Source organism: Labrus bergylta, chromosome 11 (assembly GCF_963930695.1).
Source record: "Labrus bergylta chromosome 11, fLabBer1.1, whole genome shotgun sequence".
Taxonomy (NCBI): domain Eukaryota; kingdom Metazoa; phylum Chordata; class Actinopteri; order Labriformes; family Labridae; genus Labrus; species Labrus bergylta.
In genome coordinates, this window is record NC_089205.1 from 16,277,157 (window position 1) to 16,292,383 (window position 15,227).

At 45.3% G+C, this 15,227-nt stretch overlaps 1 protein-coding gene across 2 annotated transcripts in view; it reads left to right on the forward strand.

Moving 5' to 3' along the window:
- kmt2a (lysine (K)-specific methyltransferase 2A) overlaps positions 1-15,227 on the forward strand; it is a 40,756-nt gene that overhangs the window by 20,742 nt on the left and 4,787 nt on the right. Inside the window, exons 11-33 of one of the 2 annotated variants that reach the window (XM_029278363.2) lie at positions 176-296; positions 459-572; positions 813-997; positions 1,185-1,361; positions 1,775-1,885; positions 2,763-2,836; positions 4,878-5,092; positions 5,198-5,292; positions 5,375-5,512; positions 5,610-5,768; positions 5,937-6,048; positions 6,146-6,224; positions 6,369-6,526; positions 6,650-6,796; positions 6,944-9,581; positions 9,689-12,271; positions 12,940-13,008; positions 13,085-13,311; positions 13,600-13,674; positions 13,763-13,937; positions 14,396-14,503; positions 14,627-14,707; positions 14,878-15,007. In XM_029278363.2, coding sequence (XP_029134196.2) covers positions 176-296; positions 459-572; positions 813-997; positions 1,185-1,361; positions 1,775-1,885; positions 2,763-2,836; positions 4,878-5,092; positions 5,198-5,292; positions 5,375-5,512; positions 5,610-5,768; positions 5,937-6,048; positions 6,146-6,224; positions 6,369-6,526; positions 6,650-6,796; positions 6,944-9,581; positions 9,689-12,271; positions 12,940-13,008; positions 13,085-13,311; positions 13,600-13,674; positions 13,763-13,937; positions 14,396-14,503; positions 14,627-14,707; positions 14,878-15,007 — 7,971 coding nt within the window. Of the gene's footprint in view, positions 1-175; positions 297-458; positions 573-812; positions 998-1,184; positions 1,362-1,774; positions 1,886-2,762; positions 2,837-4,877; positions 5,093-5,197; positions 5,293-5,374; positions 5,513-5,609; positions 5,769-5,936; positions 6,049-6,145; positions 6,225-6,368; positions 6,527-6,649; positions 6,797-6,943; positions 9,582-9,688; positions 12,272-12,936; positions 13,009-13,084; positions 13,312-13,599; positions 13,675-13,762; positions 13,938-14,395; positions 14,504-14,626; positions 14,708-14,877; positions 15,008-15,227 lie in introns of both variants that reach the window. The other variant, XM_065960099.1, reaches the window with a different exon arrangement.

Sequence of the window (15,227 nt, forward strand, 5' to 3'; positions counted from 1 at the left end):
GACACACGCTGCTCTATTTCTCTCCTTTATGTTACTCTCACAGTTTCACCTGTGTCTGACCAAATGTTAGCATTAGCCACTTCTTGTTTTTCTCTCCCTGTCTTCAAACATCTTTCCTGCTTCTCACCTTTTGGTAACTTGTTTCTGTAACTTGTTTCTGTGTTATTTTTTCCAGGTTTGCACCAAGTGTGTGCGCTGTAAGAGTTGCGGAGCCACTAAACCTGGGAAGTCCTTAGATGCCCAGTGGTCACATGACTTCTCTATGTGTCATGACTGTGCCAAACTGTTTGCAAAAGGTGAGTGAGGAGCTCAGGTATTCTTTATAGTACTAAAGAAGTAGAACTTCTGAAGATATTGACCTGTTTTTTTCTTTGTTTGTTTTTTAGAATTAGGACAGCATCTGTACTCTATGCAATATTTATAACATGAAACGTATGTGTTGCCATACTCTCTCTCAGGAAACTTCTGCCCATTATGCGATAAGTGCTATGATGATGATGACTACGACAGCAAGATGATGGAGTGTGGCCATTGCAACCACTGGGTTCACGCTAAGTGTGAGAATCTGACCGGTAAGTAGGCCTGGAAAAAAGCCAGGTAGAAGGTCATTTTCAGTACATGTTAACTGTAAGTTCTTCTTAAGTAGAGCGCTGTATACAGAATTATCAGCACACGTTATACTCAATCTGTGTTGTCAGCGTCTGTGATGCCGACTGACAGGCTATCCTGTACACACTGTCATGTTGATGAGAGGCAGAAAGACCTAAATAATGGGAGCAATAATGACCTGTCATCTCCCGCCTGTCACCCAGATGAAATGTACGAGCTGCTATCAAAGCTGCCAGAGAGCGTTGCCTACACATGTACCAAATGTACCAACCGCCATCCGGCCGAGTGGAGGACAGCGCTGGAGAGGGAGCTTCAGGGCTGCGTTCGCCATGTTCTCACTGCACTGCTCAACTCGCGCACATCGTCACACCTACTACGCTATAGACAGGTTTGATACAAAGATGATGCTTCTTCCATTGTTTCCATTTCACTTGTCATTCATTCTTCCAGTATTTATAGACTCTACCTTAATGTGGAAGTGCAGTCATGGACACAAATGATACAATATGGTTGCTCAGACATATTATACGTTTCAAAGCTAAACCTGGGGTGTGACTCTCTTAACTTCGGTGCAGGCGGTGAAGCCTCCAGAGCTGAACCCCGAGACTGAGGAGAGTCTACCATCCCGTCGTTCCCCGGAGGGCCCAGATCCTCCAGTCCTGACAGAAGTCACTCCCACACCCCCCAGCGACTCCCCTCCAGACCTGGAGTCGGTTGAGAAAAAGATGGATCATGGCCGTTACAATTCAGTGGTAAGTGTGTTATCTTTGGAGTAGCAAAGACCTGGTGCAGTGTTATACTGTAAGCAGTTTGTTTATTAAAGCAGTTAATGTGTGTTTTATTTAATGTACATTTATTAAGGTTTAGAAGAGGACTGGTGTGATTTATCCATCATTACCATGTGTCAACATTTTATTAACATGAGGAGGTATTTACCTTTTATGATTTGTTGCATAGCGGTACAATAAGGGGTTAACTTGGAGACTATCATTAACCCTTGCAAGGCAGTCTATCTTGAATCTGCAGTTATTCCATTACCATAATGGTACATTTAAAGAGACAGCTACTGTGATGATGTATTGTAATGTTTATTTTGTTCATTAGCACTTCATTTTATTTATAACTAATTTTTTAACGTGTTTGTCTCATTTCGTTCGTCCCTCAGCTGGAGTTCAGCGATGATATCGTGCGGATTATTCAGACGGCCATCAACAGTGACGGGGGCCAACTTGAGAGCAGGAAAGCAAACAGCATGGTCAAGTCCTTCTTCATCCGGGTAAGAACTTCTAAGCGGCTCTGGATCTGATGGACCATATCAGTCCTCTCAGCAACACTGAAAATACAGCACAATTCCATGTGCCAGCCTCAAACTTTTAAGGCTTTATTCTTTTTTTTTAAACATAGATAAATGTTGTTGTTGAGTTTAGACCAGCTTGTTTGCTGGTATTGATCTTGTTTTTGGGGAAAGATTCTTTCAGTTTTCAAAATCGAAGAGGTTTTAACCAACAGCAGCATCATCAACAGAAAGAAAAAACAGTAAGACAACGAATGAAGCAGTTTAATGTCTTGATGACCTTAAACTGACAAGGGAAAGGTTGAAAACTAAGTGATTGCACATGAGCTTACTTTAGCTCTCTGATAACTTTATGTGTGGCACAGTGACACTGTTTATTTGGAGCTCTGAAACCAAGAGAAAAACACTGTTGATATCTGATGATGACAAAAATCCTTCATCCGATATTAAGATACGTATGAAACATTAAACTTTGAGAATTTTCCAGACTGGTGACGATTTAATGCCAATCCATTCTCCAACAGTTCACACTCAAGAAAATCTAAAAATCTAAAAAATAAATTAAAAAAAGCATTGAATTTTGGGACGGTACCTCTTTTGTTTGTTGTGATTTTTAACTGACACCATGTTTTAATGACTGTTTGAATCTGTGCTTTCTCACTAGGATAGAAACCATGTAATTGATGTTAGATGATTTGTAAACAATTAACTCAACTATTGAGGAAAAACTCCATTCAGCAAAAGCTCAAAATCTCTGAGGAGCTTCTGTATCTTTAACCACCATTTCTCCCCTAATGAGGGTCTGTATGAGTCTTTTAGTCAACGATTCACTAATGTCATTGAATGTTTTCTGTTTCAGCAAATGGACCGCATCTTCCCATGGTTCAAAGTGAAAGAGTCAAGTTTCTGGGAAAGGCAAAACGTCTCTGCAAAGTGAGTGTCTGTGACCATACATGTAACTGCTCAGTGTATGTGTTAGCCTAAACTTCTCTGATGAACGTATTCCAGTGAAGTAAGCAATCGTTTAACTCATTCCAGTAGCTTCAAGATGAGTAAGCAGTTATCTTGGTCTTAATATTACTCAGAAGTGTGTCGTGTGGAGTCATTTTCTAAACTTGCAGTATGAGTTGTGTTTTGAATTGCAGAGAAGATAAGTCAAATTTCATAATCCTGTAACATGAACCGGGCCGTAGAAAGTTCATGAAGTTTTAGGGAAAACTCAGAGTCTCTAATTATACATCGACAGTAGAGTAAGATGTGGCTTGTCTGGGATACGTTGTACCATCATCTGAGGGGAAGAGCAAGCAGTGAAATAATATTTATAAAATGTGTGTGCTGATTAACCTAAAAACCTCTGAGTAAAAGTAGTAGAAAGAAATAACAGCCTCTTTTCAGTCCTTTTATCTTCTTGTGTGGTTAATATGTTAGATGTTCTTATTTGGGAATCACAACTCAACCACTTTTTCTACTATGACTTTTGTGATCAAACAAGGCTTCTCTAATAAATGAGAAAATCTGTGAGAAAATCGAGGACGGTTTTAACTGTTCATATGCCTTCACTCACTAGAATACACTTCGTTAAAGTCAGTTAAGCGGTTTTGATGTGAATATTATTAAACTTTTTTTTACAGTCTCCCTGGTGAAATGAGGCAACTACTTAGGAAAGATTTGAGGCCCAAACACTCGGAACATCATTAGCCCTTTTCTATTAAGCTCAGCCGTCATCACGTCTTTGTACATTCATATTGATTACGCGACATCGCAATATTGGTGTCCCAGTCTGTGAATTCGCATTGCGTTTTCGGCGATGCAGAAGCACGGCACAGCGCGAGCTCGACATAGACACACAGTCAGTCATGCACAAACACACAGCGCTGCGCTCCCCCAGCTGGCTCGGCTGAAAACGTCCTGCTTGTGCAACGCCTCTGTTACTGCCTTCTAAAACGGTACAAAACGTAAATATCGCATCTTGAAACAGCAGTCTGAGTAGGGCTATTGACAGGTGGTCTAGATATCCACTAAGTAGTTCATTTTGTCAAAGTGTGTCAGAAGTTATCTGAAACATATTTCTGGGGCGACAGCTGCACATTATTTTGCATTAATGCAAAATAATCAAACGATCATATTGAGTAATCAATGCTGTTAAGCAGACACAAAGAGTCTATCATTATATTATAAGAAGAATTCTTTGCTCAGGATTATTTTACGTACTTTGTTATTGAACCTTATTAGATACCTGATGAGCATAAAGGTTCTTTTTCCGACTCACACTTTTTTTTGTCTCTCTTAGTGACTTGTTCCTTTATATTTACTCTCAGCGTTCCCATACTGTTTAGTCTTAGTCTGCTTTTTCTCTCGGCATTATGGGAGGCAAACGGTAACAGTGTCACATTTCACATGAAGACTCTTCAATACATAATTGTGGTCTAATTGTGGTTTGCTTGTCAGACTGCTCTGTTGCGTTATGTATCAGTGCTCCAGTACAAACAACCGATGATCCATCCTGATGATGGTGTGGTCATCGTTGGCTGGATGCCTGTTAAGATGTCTCATTCAGCTTGTCTTCAATTGGAAAAACCTATTCTGGCAAAGCTTCTGGACTTGATGGTTTATTATTGACGTCACTGCTCACTTATTACACATAGATGTTTTTGTGTTGAATGGATTAACACCCTTTTGTTTGATAATCACAACTGTCTTTGAACTTTCTCTGTTTGGAAAGAAACACGCCCAGTGCATGTGTGTGCTGTAAAAACAAACACAACCACGCAGACTACACCCTGAATTGTCTTCTTGGGCGCTTTTTTATGTCATGCAGTCTCACTAAAGTTCTAAAATCGAATCAAGACTTGTGTTTTGATTTTAAAGATTTTTGTTGTTAACATTAGGGCATTTTGAAATCATGCAATGACAACTTAAAATTTTATCCAATCGTTCTCTGTTCTAATATTTTTGCCCCTCTGTTGTTTCCCAGTAGTGGGCTCCTCCCAAATGCTGTGTTGCCTCCGTCCCTAGACCACAACTACGCCCAGTGGCAGGAGACACTGGAGCTCTCTCGTGCAGAGCTACCCCACCTCATGAAAAAGATCATCCCAGCTCCTCAACCCAAGACCCCAGGTGAACCGGATTCTCCAGCCTCCCCTCCTCCGCTCCCTCCATCTCTGCCCCCACCGCCTCCGCTCCTGCCTGGTAAGGAAGTCTGTAAATATGTGTACACGTGCGCACAGTCTCTACACATCGTGTCACTCTCTTCTCATAAAATAACGTTTATTTCCCCCAATGCCTTTTCTTCAGATCGGGAAGACAGCCCTGAGCTCCCTCCCCCACCAGGCATCAGTGATAACAGGCAATGTGTTCTGTGTCTAAAGTATGGAGACGAGAACACTAATGTGAGTCAGAAACCACTAAGCTTCTCTTGAACACATATGAAAAAAGCCTCAGTATTGTGCGTAACATGGCTGTGTGTTTCAGGAGGGAGGCAGGCTGCTGTACATTGGTCAGAACGAGTGGACACATGTGAACTGTGCCCTGTGGTCTGCCGAGGTGTTTGAGGACGACGATGGCTCTCTCAAGAATGTTCACATGGCTGTTCTCAGGGGAAAACAGCTGGTGAGACACTTAACTTTGTCCCATCACATGGTCCCACTTTATTTGCAATGTCTATTCTTCAGAGAGACTTTAACAAAGTGTCGTTCTTTGTATTCAGAGCTGTGAGAAGTGTCAGAAGCCAGGGGCCACAGTTGGCTGCTGCCTCACCTCTTGCACCAGCAACTACCACTTCATGTGCGCCCGCCAGTGTCACTGCGTCTTCCTTGAGGACAAGAAAGTCTACTGTCCAAAGCACCGAGACCTCATCAAGGGAGAAGTGAGACAAATCTGTTTTTACTGCTAAGACGTTTTGACAGCAGCCTCAAAATATTTAGTGTAAAAGCTTAGAAAAGTTGTTCATGGGTTAATATCTCTTGTTTAGATAAACAATGCTAGGAACTAGATTTTTGTCCTCATCTTTCCTTGTTTGTGCATTTTTCTTTAGGTGGTGTCTGGGTTTGAGGTCACCCGCAGGATCCTGGTGGATCTAGAGGGCATTAGTCTCAGGAGGAAGTGGCTGGCAGGCCTGGAGCCTGAAAATGTCCACATGATGATAGGTAGGTCGGTTATTGGCTAACATTCAATGATAAACATTCCTTACCTTGACTTAGTGTGTGTGTCTTCTGAATGTTGACTGAAAAATAATCATTGCAGGCTCCATGACCATTGATTGTTTGGGGATACTGACTGAACTCTCAGACTGCAAAAGCAAACTCTTCCCTGTAGGGTACCAGTAAGTTCAATTTTTAATTCATATTTGCTATTTTAAGTGCCTTTATCTTTTTTTTCTCCACCCCATCTGAGTAGATCTATCTGCTGGAGGAAATGAAGATGTCAATTTAATTAAGTTAACCTTAATGAATTTTCCTCTCTCCAGATGTTCGAGGGTGTACTGGAGTACTTTAGACGCTCGAAAGCGCTGTGTGTATACCTGTAGGATCCTAGTTTGTCACCCTCCAGTGGTAGAGTCTGACCTAAAGAACATGATGGCTCCTGAGGAGAATCGCACTATAGCACACAGTCCTCCCATAGCAGGTAACTTTGGTGACTTTATATATTCAAGCTTTTAATTTGACAGTGCATGATTTATCTTGAGTTCTTGGATGTTCTAAACTAAACTGTGTCATTTAAAAAAAGTCCGCCTTTTTTATGTTTTAGACTTTCCTGATCCATTTGAATCCCCGAGACGATCTGAAACACTTTCACCTTCCAATACTCCCAAGCTCAGGGTTTACACCAGGAACAGACACCCAAGCTACCCCCCCTGTCAGCGCTCACTAGGCCCCAGGCCCATGCCCTCACCAGGTACAATTATCTATTCCTTGTTATGATATTAAAAACTTTTAAAGAATGTTGCTTTGGAACTGATAATTCAGACATTTTGTGTTCCAAGCTTGTCTTTGGGAAGTCTTTATTTAAATGTGTTGTCCTTTTTTTTTTTTTTTTTTGTAGGAGGTAACTCTCAGCCCCAAAGCCATGAGATTGTCACTGTAGGAGACTCCCTGGTGAACTCCACCATGCGCAACATTGACTCATGTCGCCACAGCTCCATTTCTCTCTCTCTGACTTCACACCAGCTGAACAGACAAAGAGGGGCAACCTCCCTCCTCCAGATTTCATCACGTCCGCTTACCTCACCCCCGCCCCTCATCCCCTCTCCTGCCAGAGACCCTGAAAGGTCCAAACACCTCAGCAAAGACTCTGCGAAGAGTCCAGTCCAGAAAGAGGAAGAAAGAGGCAGACCATTCTCCACTGACAGAAACAGATCACAACCATCCAGGGACCAGGGGCCGAGAGATGCAGACAAGGGAAGGGTGTTGGGTCAGGACCAAGCCTCCAAGGTTTCTGACAAGTATAAATCTTCCAGGGAACTTGGGCAGAAAGACTCTGACAAAGACATAATACCAACCAAAGAGCAAGAGAAGAGGAAACTGTCTAGTAAAGACTCAGGTCAGAAAGAAGCTGTACGAGGAAGATCTGTCAGTAGAGATCTTTTGAAGGATTCCGAAAGGGGGAGACAAGCAAACAGAGACTCTGAGAAGTGGAGACAGGCGAGCAGAGAGTCAAGTAATCGAGACACGGACAAGAACAAGTCAACGTCCAAGGATTTTGAAAAATCTCGATCTCTCAGTCGAGACACAAGTCTGAGGGAGTCTGAGAAGCATAAACAATATAGCAGGGAAGCAGGAAAAGACTCAGGTCAAAGTAAAGACAGACTGTCCAGCAGAGACTCTGACAAGAGTAAACCTTCCTCTAGAGATTCCAGTTATAGAAGCACAGAGAAAAACAAAGACTCTGGCTCAGGGAAAGATAACAACCCTGGCAGCCAGTCCAAACAGGCTGGAGGTGAGAGTAAATCCATCAGACTGGCACCTGCAGGATCAGGTCAGTCCTCCCCTCCTGTGGGCACTGCTGTTCTCACCGCTCAGCAGAGAGGTGGAAGCACCAAGCAGGCAGACAAGCAAGGGAAACACGGAGGCAAAGACCAGGGTGTTCCGCAGTCTCGCTACAGGTCCACCCCCACATCTAACATAATTCAGTCTAAGGACAAGCCCAGCTCAGGGAAGGAGAGTAGTAGTGTCACTGGAAATATGTCAGCTTCACTCCATAAGGACTCTGTGGTTGGGAAATCCGTCTCCCCACACTCATCATTTCAGAAGTCAAATGCAGGTAAATCAGTTGATTACTCGTCAGGTGCAGCTACAGCAGCAACCATGAAGCCTGTGTGGCCGTCAAGGACACCCGCAGAAGATGATGTTGCCAGGCAAGGCTCCTTGCACTTTTCCTCCCAAGCTGCAGCCTCAGCTGCCAAAGACAAACACCCCAAAGCAAAGATGGCAGGCAGCAAAGAGGTGTCCAAAGACCGCGACAGAGATAGGAGTCTCCAGAACAGCAACAGTTCCTACAAAATCCCTCTTCTTAATAATAACACAAAAGCTTCCGGCAGCTCCAACATGTACGCTCCAAACCCCAACTCACACAACAGCAGCAACAGCAAAGCTCCGGTGCTCGGCAACAGCACCAAAGGCCACGGGAAGGCTCAGGGGGAGAAGCAGGAGAACCAGGTAGGAGACAGGTCATCCTTTAAGAGCAGAGAAAACTACTCCTGTCCTGAAAGGAAGAACAGCTCGAGTCTGGACAACTTACAGCAGCTGCAGCAGGGCGGTCTTTCAAAAGAGAAAGAAGCAAAGACCACCTCCCTTTCTCACACCAATCCAACAAGTAACCAGCTCCCTAAAGAGAAAAAGAGATCAGGTAAACCTCCTGCTGTAACTTCACTTAAGACTGATATCAAGACTGACCCTAATGGGACCAGCACTGTTGGTGGTATTTCTTCCTCCTGCCCCACCACCACAACCACGATATCCACTGTCTCTCCTGCTGGCCAGGGGACCTGTCGCTCTACCTGCTCCACTCTCTTTTCCTCACCCTCCGCCAGCAGCAGCGACAGCTCTGAATCCGACACTCAGACTCACACAGAGGAAGATGATTTGCACAAAGAGCGCTCACCCAGTGAGCTCCGAGATCGCCACAGCCTTCCTGCTCAAGGCACAGAGGACGAGGGGGATGGCCCAGATGACGACCACGGCAGAGGAATGGACGTTAAAAGCCATGAAGACGACAGTGACGGTTCAGGCTCCACCAAGCGGCGTTACCCTCGACGCAGTGCCCGCGCACGCTCCAACATGTTTTTTGGCTTAACGCCTTTGTATGCTGTTCGCTCGTACGGTGAGGAGGACCTACCCTTCTACAGCAGCGGCGATGCAGCTGGAGCAGTGGTTAAGAGGAGGACTGGTGGTCGGAAGAAGTCGGCTGAGGGGCAGGTGGATGGAGCGGATGATATGAGCACCTCCTCTTCTTCAGTTGACAGTGGAGAGGAAGAAGACAGTGGAATGAAACAACGAGGTAAAGACCCTTACTACTACAACTTCACCCGAACAATAATTAACCCTGGCGAGGGTCTACCCTCTATAGAAGGGATAGACCAGTGTCTAGGAAGAGGTTCCCAGCTTCAGCGCTTCCTAAAAGACGAGGAGCAACAACAACAGAGAGCTCAAGGCAAAGCTGAAGAGGACTTGCTGAGTGCTTTGTAAGTAAACATAATTAAGTTCCTAAAAGAAATCGTAAATAAATAGATGTGGCTTTTTTTTGTGATCCCTTCATAATGCAACATTTTGTTTTTGTTGTGTTCAACAGGACCTTAGGCAAGCAGCATATCGGACAGCTGGACGGTGTCGATGACGGCTCGGAGAGCGATACAAGCGTCTGCACCACCAGCACCACAACCACTACAGCCACCTCCTCCTCCACCCCACACAAGAGCACGCCGAGGCGAAGGGGCCGAGAGAGGCACGCAGAGAAACCGGACTCCCATGACACAAGCAAGGATGCTGACAGTGGTGCAGGAGCAGTGAGCGGGAACACACGAGAGGGCAGAAAGAAGGGTCAGGGGCAGGACCCTCTCGAGGCTCAGCTGTCCCTCAGCACAGACCTGCTTAAATCTGATTCAGACAACAACAACAGTGATGACTGTGGCAACATTTTGCCGTCTGACATCATGGAGTTCGTCCTCAACACACCGTCTATGTCGATGCAGGCTCTGGGTCAGCAGTCTGAGCCCTCGTCCTCGGAGTTGCTCCTGGATGAGGGCTACGTTGGAGTGGATGTAAATCGGCCTAAAGACATTCTGTTTGATGACTTTTCTCAGCCGCTGCCCAGCACTGAGAGCGGAGGTGTAGTGGAGAGCAGTGTGAATAGCTCCATATCTGTAGAGGAACCGTATCTTCCGCTGGAGCTGCCCTCTGACCTCTCTGTCTTGACCACACGCAGCCCGACTGTCAGCTCCAGTCAGAACCACACTGCTGCTGGGAGCCTTATCTCTGATTCCTCAGACCGCACCATGCTGGGCTTGACCTCAGACACCGACACAATCAGTGGGGAGAAGAGCGGGGAAAAGAAAAGGGCAGTTCCGGTTGTGTCACCTTCAGAAAACCAGCACGAGGCTCCTACTTTGGGAAAAACAGATACACAGGTCACAGAAGGTCCCATGACCCCAGAGCAGTTCATTCCCAGCCCTGCAATCGGCCAGGTGGTTGAATCTCCAGGTAACCAGGATGTCCCAAGAAGTTCTGCCACCCATGGTTTGCCAAGTTCTCCTTCCCTGCCCCTCCAGGGTCAGAAATACCTCCAAGCATCAGCTGCAGTTGCAGGCAGCCCCAGTCCTGTTCCTGGCCTAGGACCATCCCAGGCCCAGGTTTCCAGTCCAGCAGTCATCAAACCGGGCCCTGATAAGCTCATTGTTGTCAATCAGCAGTTCCAGCCTCTCTATGTTCTGCAGACAGTCCCTAATGGTGTCACCCAAAAAATCAGTGCTGCAGGAGTGATGGAAGCTGGCTCTCCAGCTGTGCTGAGTTCCATGACGCTCACCACAGGCTTGACTACAGGTTTATCCATGGCTCAGCCGATATTTTCCACTGGTGGTAAAGTCCTGGGCACCATGTCTCACCCCTCCCAGATTCACACCTTCACAGGAGCCACAAGAGCAGGCTTTCAGACAGGAATCCCCAGCACCACCTCAGGGCTTCTCATTGGGTTGCCCTCTCAGCCCCACGACCAGTCCCAGATTCTGGTCTCAGAAGCTGGTCGTCCACATGAGCTGGGTCACAATGTTGCAATAGTGTCCAGTCCCTCCACCCTCGCCTCCACTCAGACCATTCTCGCATCTGCTCACGGAAAGAAGAGGCCCATCTCTCGTCTTCAGCCTAGAAAAAGCAAAAAGTTGGCCCGCTCCCGTAGCCAGCCCACCTTGGCCCCGTCTGAAGTGGGTCCCCCAAACATGACCCTTATTAACCTGTCGTCACCTCAAATTACCGCCAGCATCCCCGGCCAACCTGGCAGCCTGGTCGAATTAAGCACCCTCTCCACTTCTCAGCGCAAGGTGCCAAATATCATCAAGAGACCTAAATCAGGAGGGATCATGTACTTAGAACCAACTAGTCTCCTTCAGCAGGCGATTTCTGGTACAGCCCAGTCCGGTATCCTGGGTCATGATTCCTCCACTCACCTCATACCTTGCACCGTCTCTGGTCTCAACCCCAGTCAGTCTGTGTTGAATGTGGTGTCGGTGCCACCTAGTGGTGCCGCAGGGCCTATTGCACCAGGATCAGTGTCTCTGTCCACCCCCGTCCTCAGCTCTGCAGATATCACAGGGCCGATTAGTAACCTCCTGTTTAAACCCAGTCCACATAGCCTGGGCCTGTCTGATCAGCCAATGGTCCTTCAGTCAGCGGGGGGAGGCACTCTAATGTCACAGCTCAGCTCCACCATGCAGACGTCCATAGCCAGCAGCATCTGCGTCCTGCCGACCCAGCAGACCATAAACATGGCTGTCAACCAGCACGGAGAAACAGAGGGCAGCAATGTCCACTTACATCATCCGTCTCATTCTGTAAACAGAGCCCAGGCAATGGACTCCTCTCCAAACACCACTGGTACTTTAGCCCACACATCGTTGAGCCCTGCCAAGGGACGTGTTGTCGGAGTGTTCACCCAAACCTCTGCACACTCCCAAAGCAGCAGAACAACTCCCGTTTCCACGTCATCACAACAGATGCCACCTAACTCTGTTCCATCGGTCAAAGTTCTAGGATCAGAAAAGGGCAAGCAGAAAACAAAAAGAAGCAGGCAGACCTCAGACACAGCCAGCGGAAAGAAACTCAAGGCCTCTCAGTCAGAGGAGCATCACAGCAACCCTGCAGGACCACTACACTCAAACACAAGGTGAGCTACTTACCATGTATTTATATTGTTTTTTTTCTATTTATTTCTATTTACCTTTGTGTGTAATGATACATGATCAAAAAAAATCTCAGATTGGTTCTGCATCATTATTATGACTTATTAGCATAATGAGTGTTTTTTTTTTTTTTTAAATGCCTTCTTAACATTCAAAGGAAAGATAGCATTGCTAGCACCACCAGCCTTCGCTCGTCCTTACAAGTTAACGTCCACATGTCTGTGCTAAATGTGGTTGCACCTGGCTCCGGTCGAATAGATGTATACCATCTTGCCTGCGATGCTCTTACAGGATGCCATCTATCCACTGTGCTGGTTCTCACCCAGGAAGTAGAGCTGGGAGAGCAGGCCCATTAACTGGAGCTACAGCCCCGGCTAGTGGCAGATGGCTACATTACAGCTTAGACGCAAAACTTAACCAGCAATGCTGACCGATATTAATAAAAAAATATTGATAATTACCAGTAATTCTGGTGCCAATTATGCCTGCCACAGTGGGCTTAAGAGTGTATTATTTTTCCTTGAGATGCATTTTTGCATTTAGTTCAAGTACCAGCAAGTGAAATGTCTCACTTTGACTGAATCTATTACTACCTATATTTGCACTGAACTTATTTTCCATTCTTAACCTCTCTCTTCTTCTTCACAAGCAGTTCCAAAGAGCTGAGCTCCCCTGAACCCATGGACACTGGAAAGCCAGCAGACAAGGCAGCAAACAAGAGGTATGACATTGTTCATGTGGAATACCCATTTTAATACCAATGAAAGACTTCTAATCTTTTCTTGTCATCTTTTCAGTATGATTGGTAAGAAGAAGACAGCTGAAGGTCCAGTTGTACCAGGGAAAGTAGTTGGAAGAGATAAACCATCTGCAGCAAGGGGAGCAGGGTCTCTTGCTGTGGCTTTACCACCTGACCAGGACGGCAACAGCAGAGATACCGCCTTGGATAGCAAACCCAAGAAGGGCATCATCTTTGAAATCTGCAGCGAGGACGGGTTTCACATCCGCTGTGAGAGTATTGAGGGTGAGAGAAAATGTGGTTGTATTTATAATAATATACTGACAGTTTATTTGATAAAGGTCACATAATGTGTTGTACAATTATAGCTGCAATGATTGCCTTGTTGTATGAAGTATAGTGCACACATGGCTGCTAACTTCACAGAGAATCCCTGTTTTTATATACAGCTTATTTTTCTTGACTTTGGCATGCATGTAAGGGTGAAAGGATTATAGTAAAAGCTTTAAAGCGCTTATTCAGTGTTTGGAAAATGCTGTGGCGTCTCTTTCCTAACTGCCTCTTTCTTTACAGAGGCTTGGAAATCCCTGACTGATAAGGTGCAGGAAGCTCGCTCCCATGCACAACTTAAAGAGCTTTCTTTTGAAGGTGAGGCGTTGACTAACAAAGGCAAAGATATGTGTCTAATATAACATTGATTGGTAAACAAAAATGTTTTTTTCTCCTCGCCAACCAGGCGTGAACGGATTGAAGATGCTGGGTGTTGTTCATGAGGCTGTGGTCTTCCTACTCGAGCAGCTGTACGGCTCCAGGCACTGTCGCAGTTACCGCTTCCGCTTCCACAAGCCAGAGGAAACCGATGAACCTCCCATCAACCCCCATGGGTCGGCTAGAGCAGAGATCATCCACAGGTGAGGAAGAGACTTTGACACAGGCCTACACATCGTGTCTACTAAGGCTGATCTTCCATCACAGGCCTGATTTCATCGACAGCCGAGTGTATTTTGGCCTGCAAATAAATAATGAATGACTTTGTGTACTTGGTTTGTATCTCAAGAATTTAGACTTTGATAATGTTATGCAGTTGCAATTTATTACTTCTACTTCTACCACTTTTTTTACTCTGTTGTATTTATGCGCTGAAAATGATACCTAGTGCTAATAAACATGGCGGGACAAATCATAGACTGTATTAAAAAAAACAACATTAACGTAGTCTCAGTAACGTCACCCATTGAAGGTGGTCGCCATGTTGGAAATGCTATCTCAACCTAACTTTGAATCAAACCTAGAAACAGGCAAAGAGGTGGAGCTGATAATCCTGTGTGTTTGTGTTCTGACTGCTGTCTGCTATCTGTTTGTCTTTCAGAAGGTCTGTATTTGACATGTTCAATTTCTTGGCCTCAAAACACCGCCAGCCTCCTGAGTACAGGCCACAGGAAGAAGATGATGATGAAGGTCACCTAAGGACGGCCAGGTCAGCTGCAGTGCTCATAAACATTAAATACAAAACAGTCCTTTGTCTGCTGAGGAACCTGAGTCAGCTTATCTCATCATTATTGAGAAACCATCAACATGTCTTTGCATGCTTGTGTTGCAGGCGTGCCACCATGGAGCTCCCACTGACTGTGAGATTCAAACAGCTCAAGACCACTTCTAAGGAAACAGTTGGAGTCTTTCGGTTAGAACAACTGAGCTTTACTGTCCATTCTTTCCAAAACATATATTCAGATAGTCTTTGTGAATTTCAAGATCCTAAATAACTTTTAGGACAGTTTTGATTAACTTGAAGATGTTAAAAAAGTGGGTTTGCCATCACAAACAGCCTTATATCGCATTACCTTTCTGCAGGTCTCCCATCCATGGCCGAGGTCTGTTCTGCAAGAAAACCATCGACGCAGGGGAGATGGTCATTGAATACTCTGGAAATGTCATACGGTCTGTGCTCACTGACAAACGGGAGAAATATTATGATGGAAAGGTGAGGTCTTTTCAATTATTATGCTTTTCAGGCAGTGTCCATGTTGACTACATTATAGAGGGAGAGATGATTTGTCATGCTTGTGTGCTGGGAAACTGCTGCACAAGCATATATCACTACCACAGCAACGCATGCAGATAGATTGGACACATCAGTTCTGATCACATGCAAGTAAATGTGCAGACAGTTAGTTTAAGAGACCTGATTTAAAGAATACGTC